This window comes from Populus alba, chromosome 16, assembly GCF_005239225.2.
Source record: "Populus alba chromosome 16, ASM523922v2, whole genome shotgun sequence".
Classification (NCBI taxonomy): Eukaryota; Viridiplantae; Streptophyta; class Magnoliopsida; order Malpighiales; family Salicaceae; genus Populus; species Populus alba.
The window spans coordinates 10,880,321-10,902,536 of record NC_133299.1 but is presented as its reverse complement, the minus strand read 5'-3'; the positions used below and the strand labels follow the sequence as shown (position 1 = coordinate 10,902,536).

The window sequence follows — 22,216 nt, the reverse complement described above, 5'->3', positions numbered from 1 at the left end:
AAACATTAATATCTTTATCGCTTGTTTGTCAAAAATATATTTTCTTATAAAATTTATAAAACTCCACATAAAATATATATTTTTTTATGGAAGGCTGTATAATTTTTCATAAAAATAAAATTAAAAGAAATTGATTTAATCACTTCATAATTTATCAAATTTTGAATCTTTATAAATTTTATCAAACAGAGAGAACAATTAAAAATAAAAATGGAAGCAAACATGGACATGTTTTTCTTGTTCCCACTTTATTATATTCTCAAACAAGTTCAAGGATGTCTAAGTACCTAATCCAAACACTCTAATTAGAGCCTTTAATTTCGTTGTTTAAGCAAGAAAAGGCACAAAGAATTGTTTTGCAAATAAAGTACAATTAGATAATAAATAAAAAACATGAATTTTTATTATTATTTTAATATGATTATTCTAATACCAGTGATCCACGTTTCCAAAACATGCTTTTATTTTGTGCTATTTTTTCTAAAAAGCGGGCTAAAGAAGAATCTATGATTGTCGTGCTAGATATTGAGATAGCTGGCCTCTGCTTCGATGGCTATTTCTTGGATGTCTAAAATGATGCGTGAGTATATTTTCTAGTCATAATAAAATTTATTACACCTGATTTCCGAGGACATAAAAACAATTATATGTTTTTTTTTTTAAAAAAAAAACTATTTAAGTTATTTTAACTAAAATTTAGTTAAAAATTAGAAGAGCCTCTTAACAAATTAAACACAGTATCTAAAACAGTTGCAATTTTGTAAAAGAGGAGACTATGGTGGCCGCCTCTTATCCATGGCTCCCATTCCTCAAACCCCCGTTACCACCGCTATCACCCTATCTCCCTTGTGTCTTCCATCTCAAAACTCCTTTTACTTCCCTTCAAAACCACCACCAACTACTAGCCAACCACCGCCTCAACCACTCACTTCACACATTCTCTCTAAACCCAATCACCTCCACCGCCGTCGTTTCTCCTCCTGCACCTCTCAATTTCTCCTATCCTCACCCCTTTCTCTCACTAAACCCCAAAATCTTGAATCCTCTTTCCCTTTAGACTCTAATTATCATTCTCCTCAGACCAACACTGACTGTCTCATTGAAGTTGACGATTTATTCAATTTGCTTCGCTTGTCGGTCAAGTGCACTGACATTGATCTTGCAAGAGCCTTACATGCTTCCATTCTCAAACTTGGAGAGGATACCCATCTGGGCAATGCTGTCATAGCAGCTTATATCAAGTTGGGTCTTGTTGTTGATGCTTATGGGGTTTTTATGGGAATGTCTACTCCCGATGTGGTGTCTTACAGTACTTTAATTTCGAGTTTTTCTAAGTTGAATCGAGAAACTGAAGCCATCCAACTTTTCTTTAGAATGAGGATTTCGGGTATTGAGCCTAATGAGTACAGTTTTGTTGCTATTTTAACTGCCTGTATTCGGAGTTTGGAATTGGAAATGGGTTTGCAAGTTCATGCTTTGGCAATCAAGTTGGGTTATTCACAACTTGTTTTTGTTGCCAATGCCTTGATGGGTTTGTATGGAAAGTGTGGTTGTTTGGACCAAGCGATGCATTTGTTTGATGAAATGCCTCAAAGAGATATTGCGTCATGGAATACCATGATTTCGAGTTTGGTGAAAGGTTTATCATATGAAAAAGCCTTAGAACTGTTTCGTGTCTTGAATCAAAAGAAGGGGTTTAAAGCTGATCAATTCACGCTTTCGACTCTTTTGACTGCTTGTGCTAGGTGCCATGCTAGGATACAAGGCAGAGAGATTCATGCTTATTCCATTAGAGTTGGATTAGAGAACAATTTGAGCGTGAGCAATGCCATTATCGGGGTCTACACTAGGTGTGGAAGTCTGAACCATGTGGCGGCTCTGTTTGAGAGGATGCCATTCAGAGATGTAATTTCTTGGACTGAGATGATCACAGCATATATGGAATTTGGGTTGGTGGATTTGGCTGTAGACATGTTTAACAAGATGCCCGAAAAGAATTCTGTGTCTTATAATGCACTTTTGACAGGATTTTGCAAAAATAATGAAGGGTTGAAGGCACTCAATTTATTTGTTAGAATGGTCCAAGAAGGAGCAGAGTTAACAGATTTCACATTGACTAGTGTCATTAATGCTTGCGGATTGCTCTTGAAATTGGAAATCAGTAGGCAAATTCATGGGTTTATCATCAAGTTTGGTTTCAGGTCAAATGCTTGTATTGAAGCAGCCCTGATTGATATGTGCTCAAAGTGTGGAAGGATGGATGATGCTGATAGGATGTTTCAAAGTTTGTCAACTGATGGGGGTAACTCAATAATCCAAACATCAATGATATGTGGCTATGCTCGAAATGGGCTGCCAGAGGAGGCAATTTGTCTTTTCTACCGTAGCCAGTCAGAGGGGACAATGGTTCTAGATGAAGTTGCATTCACTTCAATACTTGGCGTCTGTGGAACTTTAGGATTCCATGAGGTGGGGAAGCAAATCCACTGTCAAGCTTTAAAAACTGGGTTTCATGCTGAATTAGGGGTTGGAAATTCCATAATTAGCATGTATTCCAAGTGTTACAACATAGATGATGCAATTAAGGCTTTCAATACTATGCCGGCACACAACGTAGTTTCGTGGAATGGTTTGATTGCAGGCCAACTTCTTCACCGGCAGGGCGATGAGGCCTTGGCTATCTGGTCAAGTATGGAGAAGGCAGGCATAAAGCCGGATGCAATCACTTTTGTTTTGATTGTTTCAGCTTATAAATACACCAGCTCAAATTTACTGGATGAGTGTCGCAGTTTGTTTCTCTCAATGAAAATGATTCATGATCTGGAACCCACTTCAGAGCATTACGCCTCCTTAGTTGGTGTCTTGGGGTATTGGGGTCTCCTTGAAGAAGCAGAGGAGTTGATCGATACGATGCCTTTTGTCCCTGAGGTTTCTGTTTGGCGAGCTTTGCTTGATGGTTGCAGGATCCATGCAAACACAAGCATTGGAAAGCGTGTTGCAAAGCACATTATTGGGATGGAGCCCCGGGATCCTTCCACATATGTGCTTGTATCAAATCTATATGCTGCTTCTGGGAGGTGGCATTGCTCAGAAATGGTCAGGGAGAATATGAGGGATAGGGGGTTTCGAAAGCACCCATGTCGAAGTTGGGTTATACATAAGAAGCAGCTTCATACATTCTATGCAAGAGATAAATCCCATCCCCAATCAAAAGACATCTATAGTGGATTAGATATACTAATCTTGAAATGCCTAAAAGCTGGATATGAGCCAGACATGAGCTTTGTTCTTCAGGAAGTCGAGGAGCAGCAAAAGAAGGATTTCTTGTTCTATCACAGTGCAAAACTAGCTGCAACCTATGGACTTCTGAAGACCAGACCTGGAGAACCCATTCGGGTTGTGAAGAACATCATACTATGTAGGGATTGCCATACATTCTTGAAATATGCAACAGTAGTCACCCAGAGGGAGATAATTTTTCGGGATGCTTCTGGGTTTCATTGTTTTTCTAATGGTCAATGTTCGTGCAAAGGTTATTGGTGATTGTTCTGTACTTACTAACTAGTCTCCTAAGCATGAATTCCTACTAGTATTAGTTGTATATTGTTTGTATTCAATGGAAATAGGAGACTCTAAGGCAAATGGAAAAGAAAGGAAGTAATTAATTTAGTTGATATGGGTGTGTTTATTTGATCTGAGTAGATATATGGAGGGCAGCAGTGTTTGCAAAATGTACTGACAAGTTATTTGTATTATTTAAAGACGGACATTAGGATTTGTTTTGAGGTAAAAACAAACAAAAGCTTCATGGATATATGCGGATCAAATGGAATTATATAGCTTTCAATTAGATAACACTAGATCCGGTGCCCGCTTCAATGGTTAGGGTTTGGATATAAAGGACTGGACTTTTTTTTTTTTTGCATGCCTGTGCTCCCAGCGAGGTAGCGATGGACTGATAACAGTGTTACGGATTGCTCTAAAGTACTAGCACTATGCAGCGTGCATTAGATTCATTGTCGATCACTGAGCTAACAGCATAATGAGCCCAATAAAAGTATATTATAGAAATTTACATTTCATATATAGTTCTATAATTTCAATCCAAAAAAGTTGCAAGGAACCGAGTAATTAAGGAGTCTTGTTGTGGCAACCCATAATAATAATAATAATAATAATAATAAAATACTTAATTGCCCGTCTAGAAACCTCTTCAATCAATTGAGACCCACTCGGAACACAATTTGCTTGTAATGATCATGCTTCACAGTAGTTAAATGTATGGATAAACCATAAAAAGTAGAATCTTGTTGTCCAAGGAGAAAGCCTTAGAAGTAGTCATTTCACAGGCTTGAATGGAAACGAAAAGCATAAAGAAATACGGAGGAGCGTAAAACAACAATCCTCACACTTGTACGTATCATAACAATTTGCATCCATGTCAACGGCTATTTAAAAAGAATTTAAACCGAAGTTCCTGATCATAGGCACAACAAGGAAAGCTTGAGAATCACTTCTGATCATATATAGTGCTAGGCAAAACCAACAACCACCACAACGTTTCTCATAAAGGATGGAATTCTATATGGATGCATTTAGCAGGAACAATTTAAACCCTAGAGATGTGCACTCGAATATCATCAAGGCTTTTCAAATTTACAAGTGTCTACTAATGCCGACCACAAAAGCATGGACAAGGTCACAGGGCTTGTCAATTAATTAGTTGTGGAATATTGGAATTTTACCCCCTTTTCTGATTATGACTCTGCTAGTTGTTTCTTCACAGCTAAAAGGCCTCGTTTGGTAACATGGCTGCGGGTGAGGTTCACCCGCAACCACATCAAATGCTGTTTGGTTAGCAAAAGAAAATTGCTTTCTGATGGTGGGACCCATCAAAATCTCGGCTACACCACATGTTTTGAAGAAATTGCTTCTCGCAGGGAAGAAAAGCAGAACAGTGGAGTGAATTAATTCACTCGCACTGTTACAGTTTTAGTGTTTTTTTTTTTTTTTGAAAAACATTGCGTTTTTTTTTTCTTGAAAAGCAAATACAATTAATTGATTTTACTCGCATTGTTCACGTGAATATGAATAGTATTATTTTTTAAAAAAATTAGTTTAAGGTGAATTAAATTTATTCGTACTGTAATCTCAATTTTATTACTGGTAATATTTTACTTAAATTTATTGCACACTCAAAAAATTATTTTTTTTGTAGTTCTTGTCGAATGAATTTTGTACATAATAAAATTGTAAATTTTTTAAAAAAAATTATGTTTTACTTGAAAAACTAGTATTTAATATTATTTAATAACACTACATAAATTAGAAATATATCGCATGATAACGTAGCATTTGGGGGATTTGATCGCAATTCCAATTATGTTCTTGCCGGGTCCAACCCAGTTAAAAAGAAATTCAGTTTTTTTTTTAATTGTGTTTTATTTATAAACTTAAAAGGAGATCGATTAATGACGTAACAAAAAATTCAGTTTTTGTTATTGCGCATTTAAGAAACCATGGAAAATATAGTTCTTGTTGGATAGATTTCGTATGTAATGATATTGCACATAATTTAATGGAATAATAAAAAATATTTGATATCAATATTATTTATTTCATGATATAATAACAGTGGTTAAATCTACAATATTTAAATAAAAAATCATTAATATTAATATTAATATATATATATATATATATATTAATTATTTTATAACCTCAATTTGAAAATCATTTTTTGTACCAAACACATTAAACTACTTTTTGTTCAACCTCAATTTCAACCACAGTTTTAACCAAACATATATTTTTTCAAACCAACCTCAACTAAAAGTACTTTTTATAAAAAAATTTTTTTAAAACCACAACCACAACAGCAACCTCAATATTAAACACACCCTAAAAGGTCTTACCAGTCACTGCCGTAGAACCATGCAAGTCAAATAGATTTGTCTACACTTGGTATGTTGGAGTGATCGAAAACGCCGCGGGAACTAAGCTTGTGTAGAGGTGAAAATCAAACAACTAGGTTATGTTGCGAGATGGCGAATGAAAGTTACGGCTAAACATTCATGAGATTTCATAAACAAATGCAATTCTTTGTTAAAGATATAGAGCTGACTGTCTTCAAAACTAAAATTATAAAAATCAAAGGATTTGGAGCGCTTTTTTATGTGTTTTGTGAGAACCTAGCTAATAGTAATTCAACATGGAGAAAAGGAATAAAAAGACTGTAAACTTGTATTGCACTCCTCTAATTGTGAAGTTGAGCCTTCGTCTTTCTTGATCTCTACGGTCTATGAAAATATTAGCCAAAATTACAGACGTTATTGCCAACAAAGAATCAAGAGTTACAATGTGTGGTACAATAATGTTTATAGGGGTCAAAGGGCTCACTAGTGGTAACATCGAAAATGCAGGATCGTCGGTAGAACTTGTCAAGAGAGCTGCTGGGTTTCTAAGAGTTGGGTTTTGCAAAAACTTCAGGAGATTTATCTTTGAATACATTGCCAATGATGAGGTCGCATAAGTTAACAACCGATTTGAAATCTCCAAAGTGCAGTACTTGGAAGATCCTAGTTTTGTTAAGCTTCGCTATCACATATGGGTCGTTGAACTTCCTGTCATAAACCTAAATGTGTGCGGACGCCCCCTAAGAAATTCTTGGCATTCCGACCAACCAATAGAAAATTTATGTATCCTCTTCATCCATGCAATATAATCAACCCTACAATTTAACTGATTAAGCTCTAAGTTTGTTTTTTAATGATTATAAGTTTGAATCTTCTCAAAATTACTAAAAACTTATATAGTTGTTAACTTCAGGACTTATAAAATTAATTAAGATGCGCATAAGCTGATCTGAATACATATATTAATTTAAAAAAAAATCTCTTAAAGTCTAGGAAAAAAAAGGAAGAGATCAACAAACTAATATGATTGCAATTTTTCCTTCTTTTTTTTTTTCTCAAACATAATAATAGTGTGTAGTTTTAATCAAGTTATTTACCATCTTACCGTGGTGAAGTTGATAGAAGATTTCATAAGAATCTATTATTTAGCATCTTGTTACGCCTTGTATAACTCTAATATATATATACCACTAACCCTTGAACACATGGACGTCTATTATGGAAGCTCTGAAAGTGAATCTCTCATTCTTCTAGAGTGAAGGAAAAGTGTTAGAACAATACTAGACCAGAATAAATTGCATGAACCAAATGGAGAAGCAATTGAATCACTTAGAAAAGCATGAGGCAAACAGCAACTAACATTTAAAAATAGGGAGGATAGTTTACAACTCATTATACACCAACAACTGAGGTATATTCAAATTAAAGCACCAATGTGCATGACTTATGCTATTGAGGCTTGGTATTCTTATAAAGAGAGGATTTCTCATGGAAAAAAAAAAAAAAAAAAAAACTATAATAGAACTTTGTTGGGCTATAGGCATGTCAATGTATGAAATAAATAGATAGATAAAATAAAATGAATATCATGCAATAACTGAAATCAAAGTGTTGTCATGGGTGCTATTAAGAAAACCAAGAAAATAAATTAAAATAATAGGTTTTCATTGCTAACCCTAGAATTATATGACCGGAAACCCAGCAAAAAAAATGACAATTAGAGCTTTTACTTTGTGCAAAGAAGCCTCATCAATTTCTTTTCAATGTCGTTCTAAAGAGTGTCTGGTAACTCATCATCACTACATTACGCATAAAAACTGTATAAGCTATAATCAAGAACCAAATAGAAAACATTGTAAAATTCAAGATAATAGATAATAACATAAAAATAATACAATTTAATATTCTCGAGGATGACCTCTCTTTTATTCTCCAGTCTTTTACCACTAACTAACACGTGTTGTTTAATCAACTGCAAAACTTTTAACCTACCTAGGAAATCTTTGTGCTAATCTTGATAAGAATTGTTAAATGTATAAGAATGACATGTAACAATGAGAGAAAAAAAACATAAGATTCATTGAAGCAACGATTAAACTAATTACAAGGGTAAAAGTTAAAAAAATCCATTAGACATTTTAATATACTGGTTCAAGATATTTAGACCGATCAAGTTATTTCTATGATAGTGTTAAATATAAAGTTGAGTTTAAAAAAGAAATTAGTCTTGATCAATATAATCCTTTTTAATATGTCATAGAATTTTCTGTATAATTTTATGTAAATAGTTATAATTATCAATCCAATAACTAGATCAAACTGAAATTTATTAAACTATTTTAAGGGTCTTATTGCTTATAGGGTTAGAATTTTGTAGCATTTAAATATCAAGATGACCTTGCGATAAGGTCTAGAAGTTATTATGTAAATTGAATTTTTATTCATTAACACATGGACTTTTGTTATTTTATTTTAAAAAGTACTTTTAAATTATTTTATATTTGGGTTTTAATTTCAACCTAATATCCAAATAGGGTTTATTTGATTGAACTATAAATACTTTCTCTAATTTGTAAGTTATGACAACTTATTAATTTTCAAAAAATAATATTAGAGAGAATTTCTCTTGCTCTTGGTTCTTCATTGAACTATTCAAAAGTTATCAAAGATTTTTTATTTACAATGTTCAACCTTTATAAATTTGCTTTTTTTTTATTGAAGTAATCGATTGGTTTCATCAAATTTGATTTTGATTTTTTTTTAGTTAGAATTCAATTTTTATTATTTGTTCTAGGGTTCTTACCTTCCGGGTTTGCATTAGTAATTGACATCGGTGTTTGGCTTTAAAACTAAATTTTATCTATCCATTTTTAAATTTATTTTTGTTCTTGTTTTGAGTTTTTTTTTTGTTAACTTCAATTTTCTCTTAAAATTATCAAAACCTAACTTTTTTATTGTTCTTGATTTGATCTTTACCCTAAAATTAATTTTAAAAACATAAATTTATTTTATCATGTTATTTTTATCTCTTTGTCACACAATCATAACAAAACCTTACCATTTATTTTTTTTAAATATCTTTTTTATTTTTATTTTTTTACACCAGCTCATTAAAAATATCTCTTAAAACAAAAATAATTTTAAAAAAACTTCTAAAATCATATTCAATCTCATAAAGAAATACCGCCTGTGCTCACTAGTGTCAGGCGGGTTTTAAAGTTTCCAGCTTTCATCCCAGTTTTTCCTTTCTAAAGAAATAAAGACCCAGGGGTCGCGTCCTAAAAAAACCAGCGGTACTAGTTACGAACGCAAAACCATGGGCAGTTTTCTGTCAAACACAACAACAAAACCGACTGCTGTGCTCTCTGTGTTCTGGACCTTCTGGTTTTATCTACTCTGTCACCATCATTCTCTATGAACTTCTCACATCTCTCTCTCTCCGTCTTTCCCTTGTAATAAATATATACCTGCCAAGTCTGAATGGGGCACTAAAATTCTCCAGGGTATTCAAGAAGTTGCTTTGCAGAACCTGATATCATGATGGTACTTTTCAGCTTCAATCTTTCAGTTCTTGGTGCTTTGAGCAGTCATCTTTACTTGTTTTTGTTCTGAGCTTCAGTTCACCTACTGTTTCTGGGTATGCTTTCCTTTTCTTTTGTTACCGCCGATCAATTATGCTCTAGAATCAATTATGCTCTAGAATTTCAATGCTCCAATATCTTAGAAAATCCCAAAGTTGGTTGGATATTATTTCTAAAATCTTGAAAGTGTTAGAGAAGTAGCTGATCACAAACTTTTCTCATTTTTAGTTAATTAATTAAGTGTAACTTCTGAAGTTGATGGAACACAATGGTTTAGGTGGTGGGATATTTCCGGGCATGGGATCAGGCATGTTAGGACTAGAATTGCCGCTCCACCAACCAGAAAACCCACAAAATCCTAACCACATGAACCATCCCCAAGTGGTAGCTTATACCCACCATGAATCTGATCACCGCCAACACTCCCAACAATCTGTCAAACATGCCTATCCTTATGCCTCCTCCACAAAGCCCAAACAATTATTATCGCCATTGAGTGATGAAGATGACCCTTCTTTCACTGGAGATGACAGCGCTACTGATGGAAAAAGGAAAATCTCTCCATGGCAAAGAATGAAGTGGACTGATCACATGGTTAGGCTCCTTATAATGGCAGTTTTTTACATTGGTGATGATGTTGGGTCTGAAGGGAGTGACCCTATAGGCAAGAAAAAACCAGGTGGCCTGGCGCAGAAGAAAGGGAAATGGAAATCAGTTTCTCGGGCAATGATGGAGAAAGGATTTTATGTATCTCCACAGCAATGTGAGGATAAATTCAATGACTTGAACAAGAGGTATAAGAGGGTTAATGACATCCTAGGGAAGGGGACTGCTTGCAAGGTTGTGGAGAATCAAAATTTACTTGATACTATGGATTTGTCACCAAAAATGAAGGAAGAGGCGAGAAAATTGCTCAATTCCAAGCACTTGTTTTTCAGAGAAATGTGTGCCTATCATAACAGCTGTGGCCATGCTCCAAGTTGGGTTGCCTTTGGTAGTAATCACTCACCAGAGATGGCTACAGGCCCATCTCATGCGCATGCTCAGCAACATAAAAAAAGTTCTCATTCAACTGAAAATGCTCAAGTTGTGACCAATTCAAGGACAGAAACAGAAGGGTCAAAAATGGTAAAAAGGGCAATAAATGAAGAGGATGAGGTAGAGGATGACGACGATGATGACAGCGACAATGATGAAGATGACTACGAAGATGATGGGGATGAGGCAATAGAAGGCAATTCTAGGCATCAAAACGGGCATGGGCAAGGGCATGAAGACAACCGTGATGAAAAATCATCAAGGAAAATATCAAGAAAGGATGTGTTTTCAGCAACATCATCTTTGATGCAGCAATTGAATGGTGAAATAATGAACGTGCTCCAAGATGCTGCAAAGAGTTCTTGGGAGAAGAAGCATTGGATGAGGCTGAGGTTGATGCAATTAGAGGAACAGCAAGTGAGCTACCAATGCCAGGCGTATGAGCTGGAAAAGCAAAGGTTGAAGTGGGTGAAATTCAGTAGCAAGAAAGAGAGGGAAATGGAGAGAGTAAAGCTAGAGAATGAGAGAAGGCGGCTTGAAAATGAGAGAATGGCACTGATTGTTAGGAAGAAAGAGCTTGAGTTCCTTGATACTCAACATCAGCAGCAGCAGCAGCAACTACCATCAAACAAGCGGAGCGATACATCTTCCATTGCTGGGTAAATTGTAATTATATCAGATCAATCTACAAGATAGTTTTGGTTGATAGGAATGGCATTTTGTTGTAGTTCTTCAATGTTTGTTTTATGTAATTTGCTACCATTTTCCTGTACGCGCTACCCTTCAATGATGACAAGTTAAAATATATCCTTAATTAATGGATAGGATCAGGAAATTCGCAGTGTATTTTGCTTAAAAACATGTTCTTTTTGTTTTGAAGATGCCCATGCCCTGTTCATTTCAGAGTACCTTCCTTACATGTTCATTTCCCAGTAATTAAAACTCTGCTTCGATAAATGATATGGGCTTAAGATTTTTTTTTTTTTTTTTAAGAAATGGGAAAAAAAATGTGACAGATGGAGCTTTTTCTTACGTTAATTTTGCGAGAGTTAAAGCTCCGGGCGGATAAATCAATAAGAGTAAGTCCTGTTGCTGAAGCAGGGGAGCGAGATTGGGCCAACTAGCAAATTTCCTAAGAGGGCTGGAAAATGTGATATTGTCGAAAACCAAAAGTCTTCGTAATATATTTTTTTTGTGTTTGATTTATGCACGGAAGTCATTCGAAATTCAAATAAATTTCTTATTATACCCTTAAATATAACAGGTGATAAAATTTAAAAGATCATCAACAATCTTCCTTCCGCGAATAGGAGCAGTCCGATGGGCATTCCCTCCCGTGCGCCTCATGTTACCTTCAGAGGTTATATAATGGTTATGGAGTCCTTAAACTCTAAAATGGTTATATAATAGCGTAGTAGAAGGCACGTGACGTCGCCTCACCATTTTCCTATCTAAAATAGCAATAGGGTAGGGAGGTGAAGTTGGATCAACAGGAAATGGAAGAGTGCCTAAGTGATCTCCATAAGCAAATTTCACGTGAGAAACATGGGGTCTAGTATGAATGAAAGACACAAAAGCTAGATTTGATATAAACTGAATCAGGTTTAAATTTAATTTTAAAATATTTCTTTATTAGTTTTATAAAATGAAGCATATTTCTTAAACTATGCATCGAAACAAGATAAAATTTTATAGGAAGATACTAGACACATAAAAGTATATTTTGATAAATTTTTAAGTCAAATAAAATTCGAAAATATATTATTTTAGAGGGTCAAAATTACTAGACAAATCTTGTCAAATCTACCACACTAGACCTTTGTGCAGAGAAATACTAGACACTTGAAAATACATTTTGGTAATTTTCAGGCTAAATGGAGTTCGGGAATATATTATTTCAGAGAGTCGAAATTACTAGACAAATCTTGTTAAATTTACCACACTAGATTTTTGTGTACTGTTTGGGATATATCTAAAGCTATATGTGTAAGTTTGTTGCAATTAAGGTTAGGCTAAAAACTGGACATCTAAAGTTTTTCAACTATATGTAGTACATTTAATAATTCATCCAAACGAGAGAGAATGATATATTTGAACTCATGATTGAAAATCTACTAAGAATATGTGAAAATTGAAAATTCGGACTACATGGAGTAATTTTAGCATGAAAACTTTGTTTTTATTAACTTTATTTTATTTATTTTTGTATAATTATTTTTTAATTTGGGTTTGTTCAGGCCCATTAGACATTGTTTAGTTTGTTTTGGCCCTTTAGACATTGTTTAAGAATTTATTTCATTACTGGACTTGTTAGTTGGTCACTAGTTTAGACTCATTAGCTTGCAATCCAAAAAGAGTCCATTAGGATTCGTTAAAGAAGACTATATTATATTTTTTTAGCTGTAAATTTCTGCAACAAGTTGGAGAATAAATGTGAGTTTTTATTTTCTTTCTTTGTGGCAAAACAATCTTTCTTTACAGGGACAAAAATCATACACTGACTTATCAAATATTAACTAGCTTTGTGGTGTAATTCACATACTTAGGGTTTTTAGATATAAAGTTATATTCGGGTCCAAATCATTTTTCAACACTTGTGGTTTTTAGATACAAAATTAGCAGTGAGTCAAGATTGTAACAAACCTAATTTTCAGTTTTTCAAGTTGTTATTTATTTTGATGAGGGTTGCTTAACCATATGATAAAGAGATTCACTTCATCTAATGTATAAGAAACCTTACGAACTTTATCAACGACTTTAAAAAGGGCTATAAAATCATGAGGAAATTAAGCTTTTGAAATGGATGACGAGCCACAAAAATTTGCTTATAAACCTGCAACTTCAAATATACCATGCCTCTAATATGAAAATCACAATTAGTTCTCTTCTTATCAGCATGCTGCTTCATACGATGATGTGTATGCTGAAGATGATACTTACGTAAATGCAAAATAGACTCCTTATCAAACAACAATTTATCAATTGCCTTAACTTTATTCTAGAATCTCCAAGGAAATAGGATAAATTTAAAGCAGGAGAATATCCATATAAAGTTTCAAAAGGAGATGCGTATCATTTAATGGTTATTAGTATTGTATCATAAAGGCAAAGAAATCTGTAGGAATGGAAGATGCCATGAAACGTAGATAAGTCTCCAAATATCTGTTAACAACTTCAGATTGCTCATTTATTCGTGGATGATAGACAGTAGACACGTAATTCTATACCTTGCAGAGTAAACAAATCCTTCCAAAACATGCTTAAAAATGGATTGCGATCAGAGAAAATGGTAATAGGCAATCTATGCAATTTAAAAACATTATATAAGAATGCTTAAGCCACCACGGACGCAGAATATGGATGGGCAAGGGGAATGAAGGGTGCATATGTGGTTAAACGATCCACCGCAAAAAAAAGAAAAATATATTGACAAGTAACCCTTCAATAAAATCCATGGTTATATTAGTAAAAGTAAACTAGGGAATCAACATGCAATGGTTTTGTATTTGCTTTTTTGGTACATCGAATATGGTTTTGTCAGTGAATATATCTCTTAACAAATTGGTTGGTTACACGTTTATTGTAAACTTCTATATATATATATATATATATATATATATATATATATATATAACTTATTGTGGAAATTAAGATTAAAAAAAAATTAAAAATTGATGTTAAAAGTGAAATTGAAAAATAAAAATAAAAGTGATGAGACAGGGAGAAAATTAACAAGAAACTTTGAGGATAAATTAAGATTGTATGTAAAGAAGGGGTTAAAGTGTAAATAATAATAAAAAAAATATAAAAGCAACCTCCCCGCCCCCCCTCTCTCTCCCTTCATGGTTGGCTATAGTTGGAATACAGGGGGGGGGGATATTTGATTTTTCTTCAAAAAAACAAATCTTATATAAAACATTAAAGAATCAGGGGATTTAGAGGGGGGGGGGGTTAAGAGAAACACTTACCACCACACCATTAAACACCAAAACAAGAGATAAAAGTGAAGGAAATCAAGGGGGGAAACAAAGCACTATCACGATAGCAAGGGCATTTGACGTAGGGCTGAGCATTTCCGGTTCCGTCCGGTTTTGAACCAAAATAAACAACCAAACCGAATTTTTTTTTAATTTTTTTTTGAACCGAACCGAACCGAACCGAAAACCGGTTCAAACCGATTAATTTCGGTTCGGTTCGGTTTTTTTTTCCTTTTCAAACCGGTTCAAACCGATAATCAGTGACTGAGAAGATAACCCGATGTCTTTCTTCTCATCTCATCATCAAAGTTAATACCCATTGCAGGCAACTCATTAATAATTCCTTGAAACTTGTTAAAGTGATGTTTCATCTTGGTATCTCAATGATATCATCTGCTTCATCTCAGTGGAGAAAAATTAAAACAAGATTTGATAAATCAACCAATGGCTAGCCGGATAAGATTATTTGATTAAGACCGGCAGGGTGGAAAGCCTTACTACTTGAGGGGTGAAGGAAAGAAAGTAGATGGCTTGCTAGCTTTTCCGAGAAGATAATCCGGTTGTCACAAGACAGGATTCACTCAAATAATAAATAATGCTTTCAAAGGGGCTTCCTTATTTAGAGAATAAAATAAGAGTAAAGGGAGAAGATATCTGCAGAGAGGGGTGGAGTAAAGTGAGATTAAAAGGAGAAGAGATCTAGGGGAGTAAAGTGAGAGTAAAATTGCAGAGAAGGGGACAGTAAAGTGAGAAGAGATCTGCAGAGAAGGGGGGGAGGGGGAGTGGGGTGGCTGATGGCTGAAAGTGGTTTTAGGGTTAGAAAATATTATATTTATAGTTGTATTTTTTTCAAGTGGTGGCTGGTTGAACCGGTTCGGTTCGGTTCAATCGGTTTCAGACTTCAGAAACCGAAACCGAACCGAACCAGAATTTTTTTGTGATTTTCTAATCGGTTAATTCGGTTTTTTTTTTCGGTTTGGTTTTTTCGGTTATTTTTTTTTCAGTTTTCTCGGTTTAATCGGTTTATCGATTTTTTTGCTCACCCCTAATTTGACGCAGGGATTCAGAAATTTTTGACTGGTTGAGATTCAAATACTAGATTATCATTCGGTAAATAGTTCTAATCCTACTCTAGCAATTTCATATGAAGTGGATAACAATCGAGGTGATTAACGAAATTAATGCTAGGGTTTATGATGGAAATTTAGGGGAATTGTAAATTGACTATAAATTGAACAAATCAAATTAGATTAGGTTAGGTTGAGATCAGGTAGAAATGATGAAGAAAATCATAAGGTTCTTAAGAGTCCAATGGCTAGCCAATGAAGGACCAAATTGCATGAAGTAGATTTGTACGTAGTTAAGAGAAATTGTGGTGAACTAATGTATAATTGTGTGAGGAAAGTGATTTTGAAAAAAATTAGTAACAATTTAAAGTGTAATTGAAATATTATAATGTTGAGAATCTAGAATTTTGAATTTAGAGAGGATTGATGCTTTGAAAGGTAAAGAAATATTGGGCAATGTTTGACTTTTCATATAAGAAAGAATTAATTAAAAATGTCAAGAATGAATTATGATAAAAGAAGAGGTGGTTGTGCCAGCCAGAGAAAAAATAATTGAAATAGAAATACAAAGATGATTGTAGTATATGAAACGCAGTGTAATTGTAAATGTCGTTAATTCATATGAACCTTGGAAGGTTGAAATTTGAGATATTGTAACATATATATATGAGAAAAATGCTTGTTTGAATAATGAGAAGGTGAATGGAATATTTTGTTGTTTGTGTAATTCATGGATGAAAAACTGGATAATTTCATCTTTTGACTTTCAAGGGAGTTTAGGGCATGAAAATGATACAATTTGAAATTAGTTTCTTCGTAGCAGTTATAACAAGGAACGTCAACTTTCCAACAAAATTGATCTTGCATAGTTCAGAGTTATAAAATTTTGGATATAGACAAATATATGAGAGGTATTAGGGGTGAGAATTGAGTTGGAAAGTTTTGTTGAGTTGTGATATCGAGTAAATTGGGCGCGTTAAAGGCTGAATTAAGTCTTCCCTTCTTCGGTCTAAATATAGTCTAGTAGTTGGTGAATATTAGTTACAATAAAAACTATATTTCTTATTATTATAATTGTGATGTAAATGAGAGATTGTATCCTTGAATGAATAGTCTAAATTGATCCGGATTGGGTAGTTTCTACCTTAATTAAAAAGTTATTTTGATGTGAGACTTAATCCGGTAGTGAATATAAGAAAGAAATTTGGAGCATGTGTGTGTGCGTATGCGTGTGTGTGGAATGAGCATGCAATGAAAAATAATGCGGAACACTTATTGATATAGGAGAGGTCATAACAGCTGTGCAACAAAAATGGAGGTACTACTCGAGCTCCGACAACAAATAGGTGTCACACCTCAACATTTTCTTATAGTTTATCATAATAGCTTATTAAGAAACTATAATATTATATCATATTAAAATCATGGCAAAGGGAGAAGGAATTAGTTTCCTGAAAAAGGGACTAATGCCAGGTAATGGACGTTGAATTGGATCCTGAAAAAGGGAATAGTGCCCGGTAATTGGCAATAAATTTAGATTCCTGAAAGCAAGAATAATGCCTGGACATGAGTAAATGAAAGAGTTACCTGGTGTTGGGTATTACTTGGAAATATTGGGTTTTAGAAAATTTATATATGATGAGGGGTAATTGCCATGAATGGGATGATTATATTAAGTTTATGTTGAACATACGTGAATGAATATTATAGATTAATGAATAAATTCTATTGACTTTTAATAAGAAATTATTGATAATATTGAGTTTACAATCTATATGCATTCTTATGTTAAGTATGTTTGTTTGATAATCTACATGTTATAAAATTAATTATTTTTTATAAATTAGTTACATGTCACAACCATGAGCTAAATGATAGATAATTAAGATAAATTTTTTGATAATTTTGAATGAATATGTAATAGATGCCTCTTTTGTACTGTTGCAATTAAATATTAATTGCCTTGGAGATTATGTAATTTGAATTCTATCTTTTATGTGAACTTATGATATCTCATTATTTTCTTTTGTATTGTCATAGACATTAGTGTTGTGATTATATTTCACTATTTTTAGATAATTTAAGTATTTATCTATCTATCTATATTAAAATATAATGGAATGTGATGGATGAAATATTCTAATTACGTGATACAATGAGTCTAGGATAATTAGACAATAAATGAGATGTGAAATGGTTGAGTATTGAAGTATAATAGGTTTCTAGTCGATAATTTAGGACCTCTAAGTATAGAGGATATTCTCCCGAAATTTTAGCATGAATAAAATAAGTGTAACATCAAATAAAATAACACGCAATCATCACTCGGTATCTTATGAATATTACACTTATTTTATTCATGCATAACATATTTATTATTAATAAATGCTTTCTTTTCTTTTCATTTATATTTGATTAATAAATCCAATGTTTAATTAATGAATCTAGAGTAATGATAAAGTTCATAAGATAAAAATACTTTGCAAATAAAATTATAAAGTTGTTATAATTATGAGATGTTCATGGCATCAAAATATTATTTCTAAATGTTATTAGTTAATGTTCTATTAATACTGGAGATTAATTATAGTTGTTAAGACAATACATATTATGTTTTTTTCTTTATGAAAAAAAACAATTACTTTCATAAGCTGAGGTATGAGGAATATTTAAAACTAATATGTAGGTACTTGTTAAATGACATGTATACTGAACTAGCCCACATGAGAATTCTATATGGAAAGATCACCAATGCCTATGAAAAGGCTCATGTGACAGTGTTGAGAACATAAATGATTTAACAAAGTAGACATACTTCAATCAATAATATCTAGATTAGAGTATTTTTGATGAAAGGATATTAATTACACTTAGAAATTAGTTATTAAAAAGTTAAATCAAACCACTTATGAATTTCCTAATATTTGTGAGATCTTGTCAAGTTGCTAGAGATTATAATTGATCTTAATAAATAAATAAATCAATTGTTGAATTGATAATAAATTAAATTATTTAATTTATTTAATCCTATTTTATTTATAATCATGGTTTATATATGAAGAAACTTATTAGAGAATCTAATGAGTCAAATACATAAGAACCATTGGTTAGAAACTAAAATAAAATGATTAATCAAGTGTGACTTGATTGTAAAATAGTTTAAGAAATTGAGGACTGAAATGTAATTAATAATAGGATTACAATTCTAGATATAGAAAAAAATTAAGTAGGGACTTGATGGAATCAATTTCTAAAATTATCCTTAAATAATACATGTTATATTATTGAAGTAGCAAATTGATAATTTTCTATTTATATAGTTTTCAGGTTTTCCTATAAATATAATATTATGCCTCTTATTTGTTATACAAAGAAAAACTATATTAAATACAAAAAAACCCGAATCACAAAAGAAAAAAGCTATCACTAGAAAGTATAATAATCTTTCTCTCCTAAAAAGGTTTAGGATATTTCTCATCAGTGGTTCATTTGAGTTACCGTTAGAAACTGAACACTTGAACGACTTGTAATTTGTGATAACCCAACCTTGAAGCAATTATTCAAAGTCGAAAAGAATAATTGATCTTCAGATAATATTTATATAAACCCTAAATTAAATTATATTTGTCTAACAAGATTCTTGAAACTCTTGAAAAGTTCTTAAATTTATAGTTTCAACTACGTATATATTTTTTTAGCTTGCATTGCCTTCTTCCAATGAGGAAGTTGAAGGGCCTGATTGTAAGAAGAGGGCTCTAGAGGCTGAGTTGTAAGATCATCAAGAAAACACATAAGTATTGGATGTCTAGTTGAAAAGAATGTTTTTGGTTTAGATTGCCTGTTTGAGCGTGTGTAACCATGGGATGAGTATGTTGTGGTAAAATGGAAGTTGCTGACTCGGTTGGGGAAGAAGGCAAGACTGATCACAATCGAGTTGTGGGCTGAAATGCTGAAGATTGGTTGGTCGCAAGCTCTGCAACAGACACTCCATTAATTGACAAACTAATTGGTGATCCAGGTAGAGCATGATTTTCAAGAGACGTGGGAAGAGTTTGTAGTTGAAACAATCGAGGATTATATGAATTTGAAACTGTATTTGTCTTGAAAGGAAAATGTAGGTCATTAAACTTGACATGTTTGCTGATAAGGAGATGACAATAATGTGGTTCAAGACAACAATATCCTTTATGGTTGGCTGAGTATCCAAGAAAAACACAGTAGACAACTTTATATTCCAACCTGGATTTACCAAAAGGTGAAAGTAAAGGATAACAAGAACATTTAAAGACCCGTAAGAAGTCAAGGCTGGGTGAAGAGCCGAATACAAGTTCATGAGGAGACTTGTATTTAACAACTAAAAATAGGAGGCGATTGATGAGAAAAACAACAGTTTTGAATGCTGCCATCCAATATTTAGTTGGAACAGATGCATGTGCCATTAGAGTTAGACCTATGTCGACAACATGTCGATGTCGACATTCAGCAACACCATTTTGTTCTGGTGTCCCAGGATACGAGAATCGATGAATTATACCATGAGCTGTAAAATAATTTTGCAAAACAATGTTAATGAACTCAGCACCACCATCACTTTGAACAATTTTCACAGATGTACTCAACTGATTTTCCATTTGTGTAATGAATGTTGGAAATATAGTTGAAACATCAGATTTGCGAGCCATAAGAAAAAGCCATATAAAACAAGAATGTTCATCGACAATAATCAAATAGAATCTAAAGCCATAAAAAAAGGGAGACTGATGTAGTCCCCTAAAAATTAGTATGTAGTGTATGCAGAAAGGAAGTTGAATATGATTGATAAGAATTAAAAGGCAGCTTTGCAGACTTGCCCAACATACAACTCTTACAAAAATCTATTTGTCTATTCAATGATGGTAGAGATAATCTGCTAAGAATTTGAGAGTAAGGATGGCCAAGACGTGTGTGCCACAGACTGCCTGGAACTTTATTTGCTAAGAAATTGAAGAAATGATGTGGAAGTTACCGCAAACTGATGAGGATATAAGCCATCTTCCATGGAACCTTTAAGAATAACTTGCTTTGTCTTCATGTCCTTGAGAAGAAATCCCCATGGATAAAAAAGAAAGTAATAGTTATTATCTCGTGTAAATTGAGATACAGATAACAGTTTATTTTTTATATAAGGAATAACCAGCACATTATTGAGCTTAAGAGTAGTAGTAGGTAGATTAGTATGGCCTGTACCAACTATAGAAAGACCATTACCATTTCCAACTATAATAGTATCAGTACCAGAATAGGAGTTAATACCTTATACCTCACTGGAATTTGGTGTCATACCTGATATCTCTATCAAGCTTGCCTCCAATAACTATATGTTATGGAAAGCTCAAGTTATACCAATTCTAAGAGGTCATGGTCTCCTTGCTTATGTAATTAATGACATTTCTTCTCTTGAATTGACCATTATTGGTACTTATGGCACCTTGCAATCAAATCCAGCAGCAGCAACTTGGTTGCGTATTGATCAGTTGATCCTTGGATGGATCAATAGCTCTTTGCAAGACGGTCCTCTTTCCCAAGCCATCAATAGTGAGTTTCACCAACCAAGACTCATTTACCTGATATCTCTATCAAGCTTACCTCCAATAACTATCTGTTATGGAAAGCTCAAGTTATAGCAATTCTGAGAGGTCATGGTCTCTTTGCTTATCTAACTAATGACATTTCTTATCCTGAATTGACCATTATTGGTGTTGATTGCACCTTGCAATCAAATCCAGCAGCAGCAACTTGGCTGCGTACTGATCAGTTGATCCTTGGATAGATGAGAATAGCTCTTTGTTAGATTGTCCTCTTTCCCAAGCCATCAATAGTGAGTTTCCACCAACCAAGACTCATTTACCCGATATCTCTATCAAGCTTGCCTCCAATAACTATATGTTATGGAAAGCTCAAGTTATACCAATTCTGAGAGGTTATGGTCTCCTTGGTTATGTAACTAATGACATTTCTTGTCCTGAATTAACCATTATTGGTGCTGATAGCACCTTGCAATCAAATCTAGCAGCAACAACTTGGCTATGTACTGATCAATTGATCCTTGGATGGATTAATAGCTCTTTTTTAGACAATCCTCTTTCCCAAGCCATCAATAGTGAATCATGTCATGATGCTTGGATTGTTTTAGAGACTCTTTATGGAAGTCATACTTGAGTTCGTATACAACAAATGAAGGGAGAGTTGCAGACTCTCGGCAAAGGTTCTTATTCCTTAGAAGACTATTTGCACAAAGCCAAGTATTTGGCCTTGTCACTTTGTGGTGCAGAAAAACCAATGGATGATGATGATCTCATTGTTTGCATCCTGCGTGACTTAAGATCTAAGTTTGATCCTATTGTTGCAGCACTTAATGCTCGTGACATGTTTCCTCCTTGTGAAGGCATGATTAGCAAACTACGTTATTTTGAAATCAAACTTCACAATTTAAAAACCACTCCATCCAATGTTGCCTTCTACACAAATAGAAATCGTTCTTATACAAAAGCTTAAGGAAGTTCTAACATGTGTGGTTGTTCTAATGGCTATTCCAAAATGCAATTCCAGTGACATAACAAAGATGTTTATAACTCACGATCTGTTGACAATTCCTCTAG

The 22,216-nt window shown here is 33.5% G+C and overlaps 2 protein-coding genes across 2 annotated transcripts; both read left to right on the top strand.

Annotated features, from left to right (window-relative positions):
• Positions 1-708: 708 nt before the first annotated feature.
• Positions 709-3,674, top strand: LOC118044979 (pentatricopeptide repeat-containing protein At5g03800). Its single transcript, XM_035053448.2, has one exon. The coding sequence runs from the start codon at positions 796-798 to the stop codon at positions 3,541-3,543; it is 2,748 nt and encodes a 915-aa protein (XP_034909339.1). The 5' UTR covers positions 709-795; the 3' UTR covers positions 3,544-3,674.
• A 5,471-nt stretch (positions 3,675-9,145) lies between these two features.
• Positions 9,146-11,369, top strand: LOC118044978 (uncharacterized). The gene is made up of 2 exons (XM_035053447.2): positions 9,146-9,552; positions 9,774-11,369. The coding sequence occupies exon 2, from the start codon at positions 9,794-9,796 to the stop codon at positions 11,195-11,197; it is 1,404 nt and encodes a 467-aa protein (XP_034909338.1). The 5' UTR covers positions 9,146-9,552; positions 9,774-9,793; the 3' UTR covers positions 11,198-11,369.
• Positions 11,370-22,216: the final 10,847 nt, after the last annotated feature.

What these genes read in the sequence shown, in the direction of transcription:
- LOC118044979 (XM_035053448.2), top strand. Translation starts at nt 796, where the DNA reads ATGGCTCCCATTCCTCAAACCCCCGTTACCACCGCTATCACCCTATCT.
- LOC118044978 (XM_035053447.2), top strand. Translation starts at nt 9,794, where the DNA reads ATGGGATCAGGCATGTTAGGACTAGAATTGCCGCTCCACCAACCAGAA.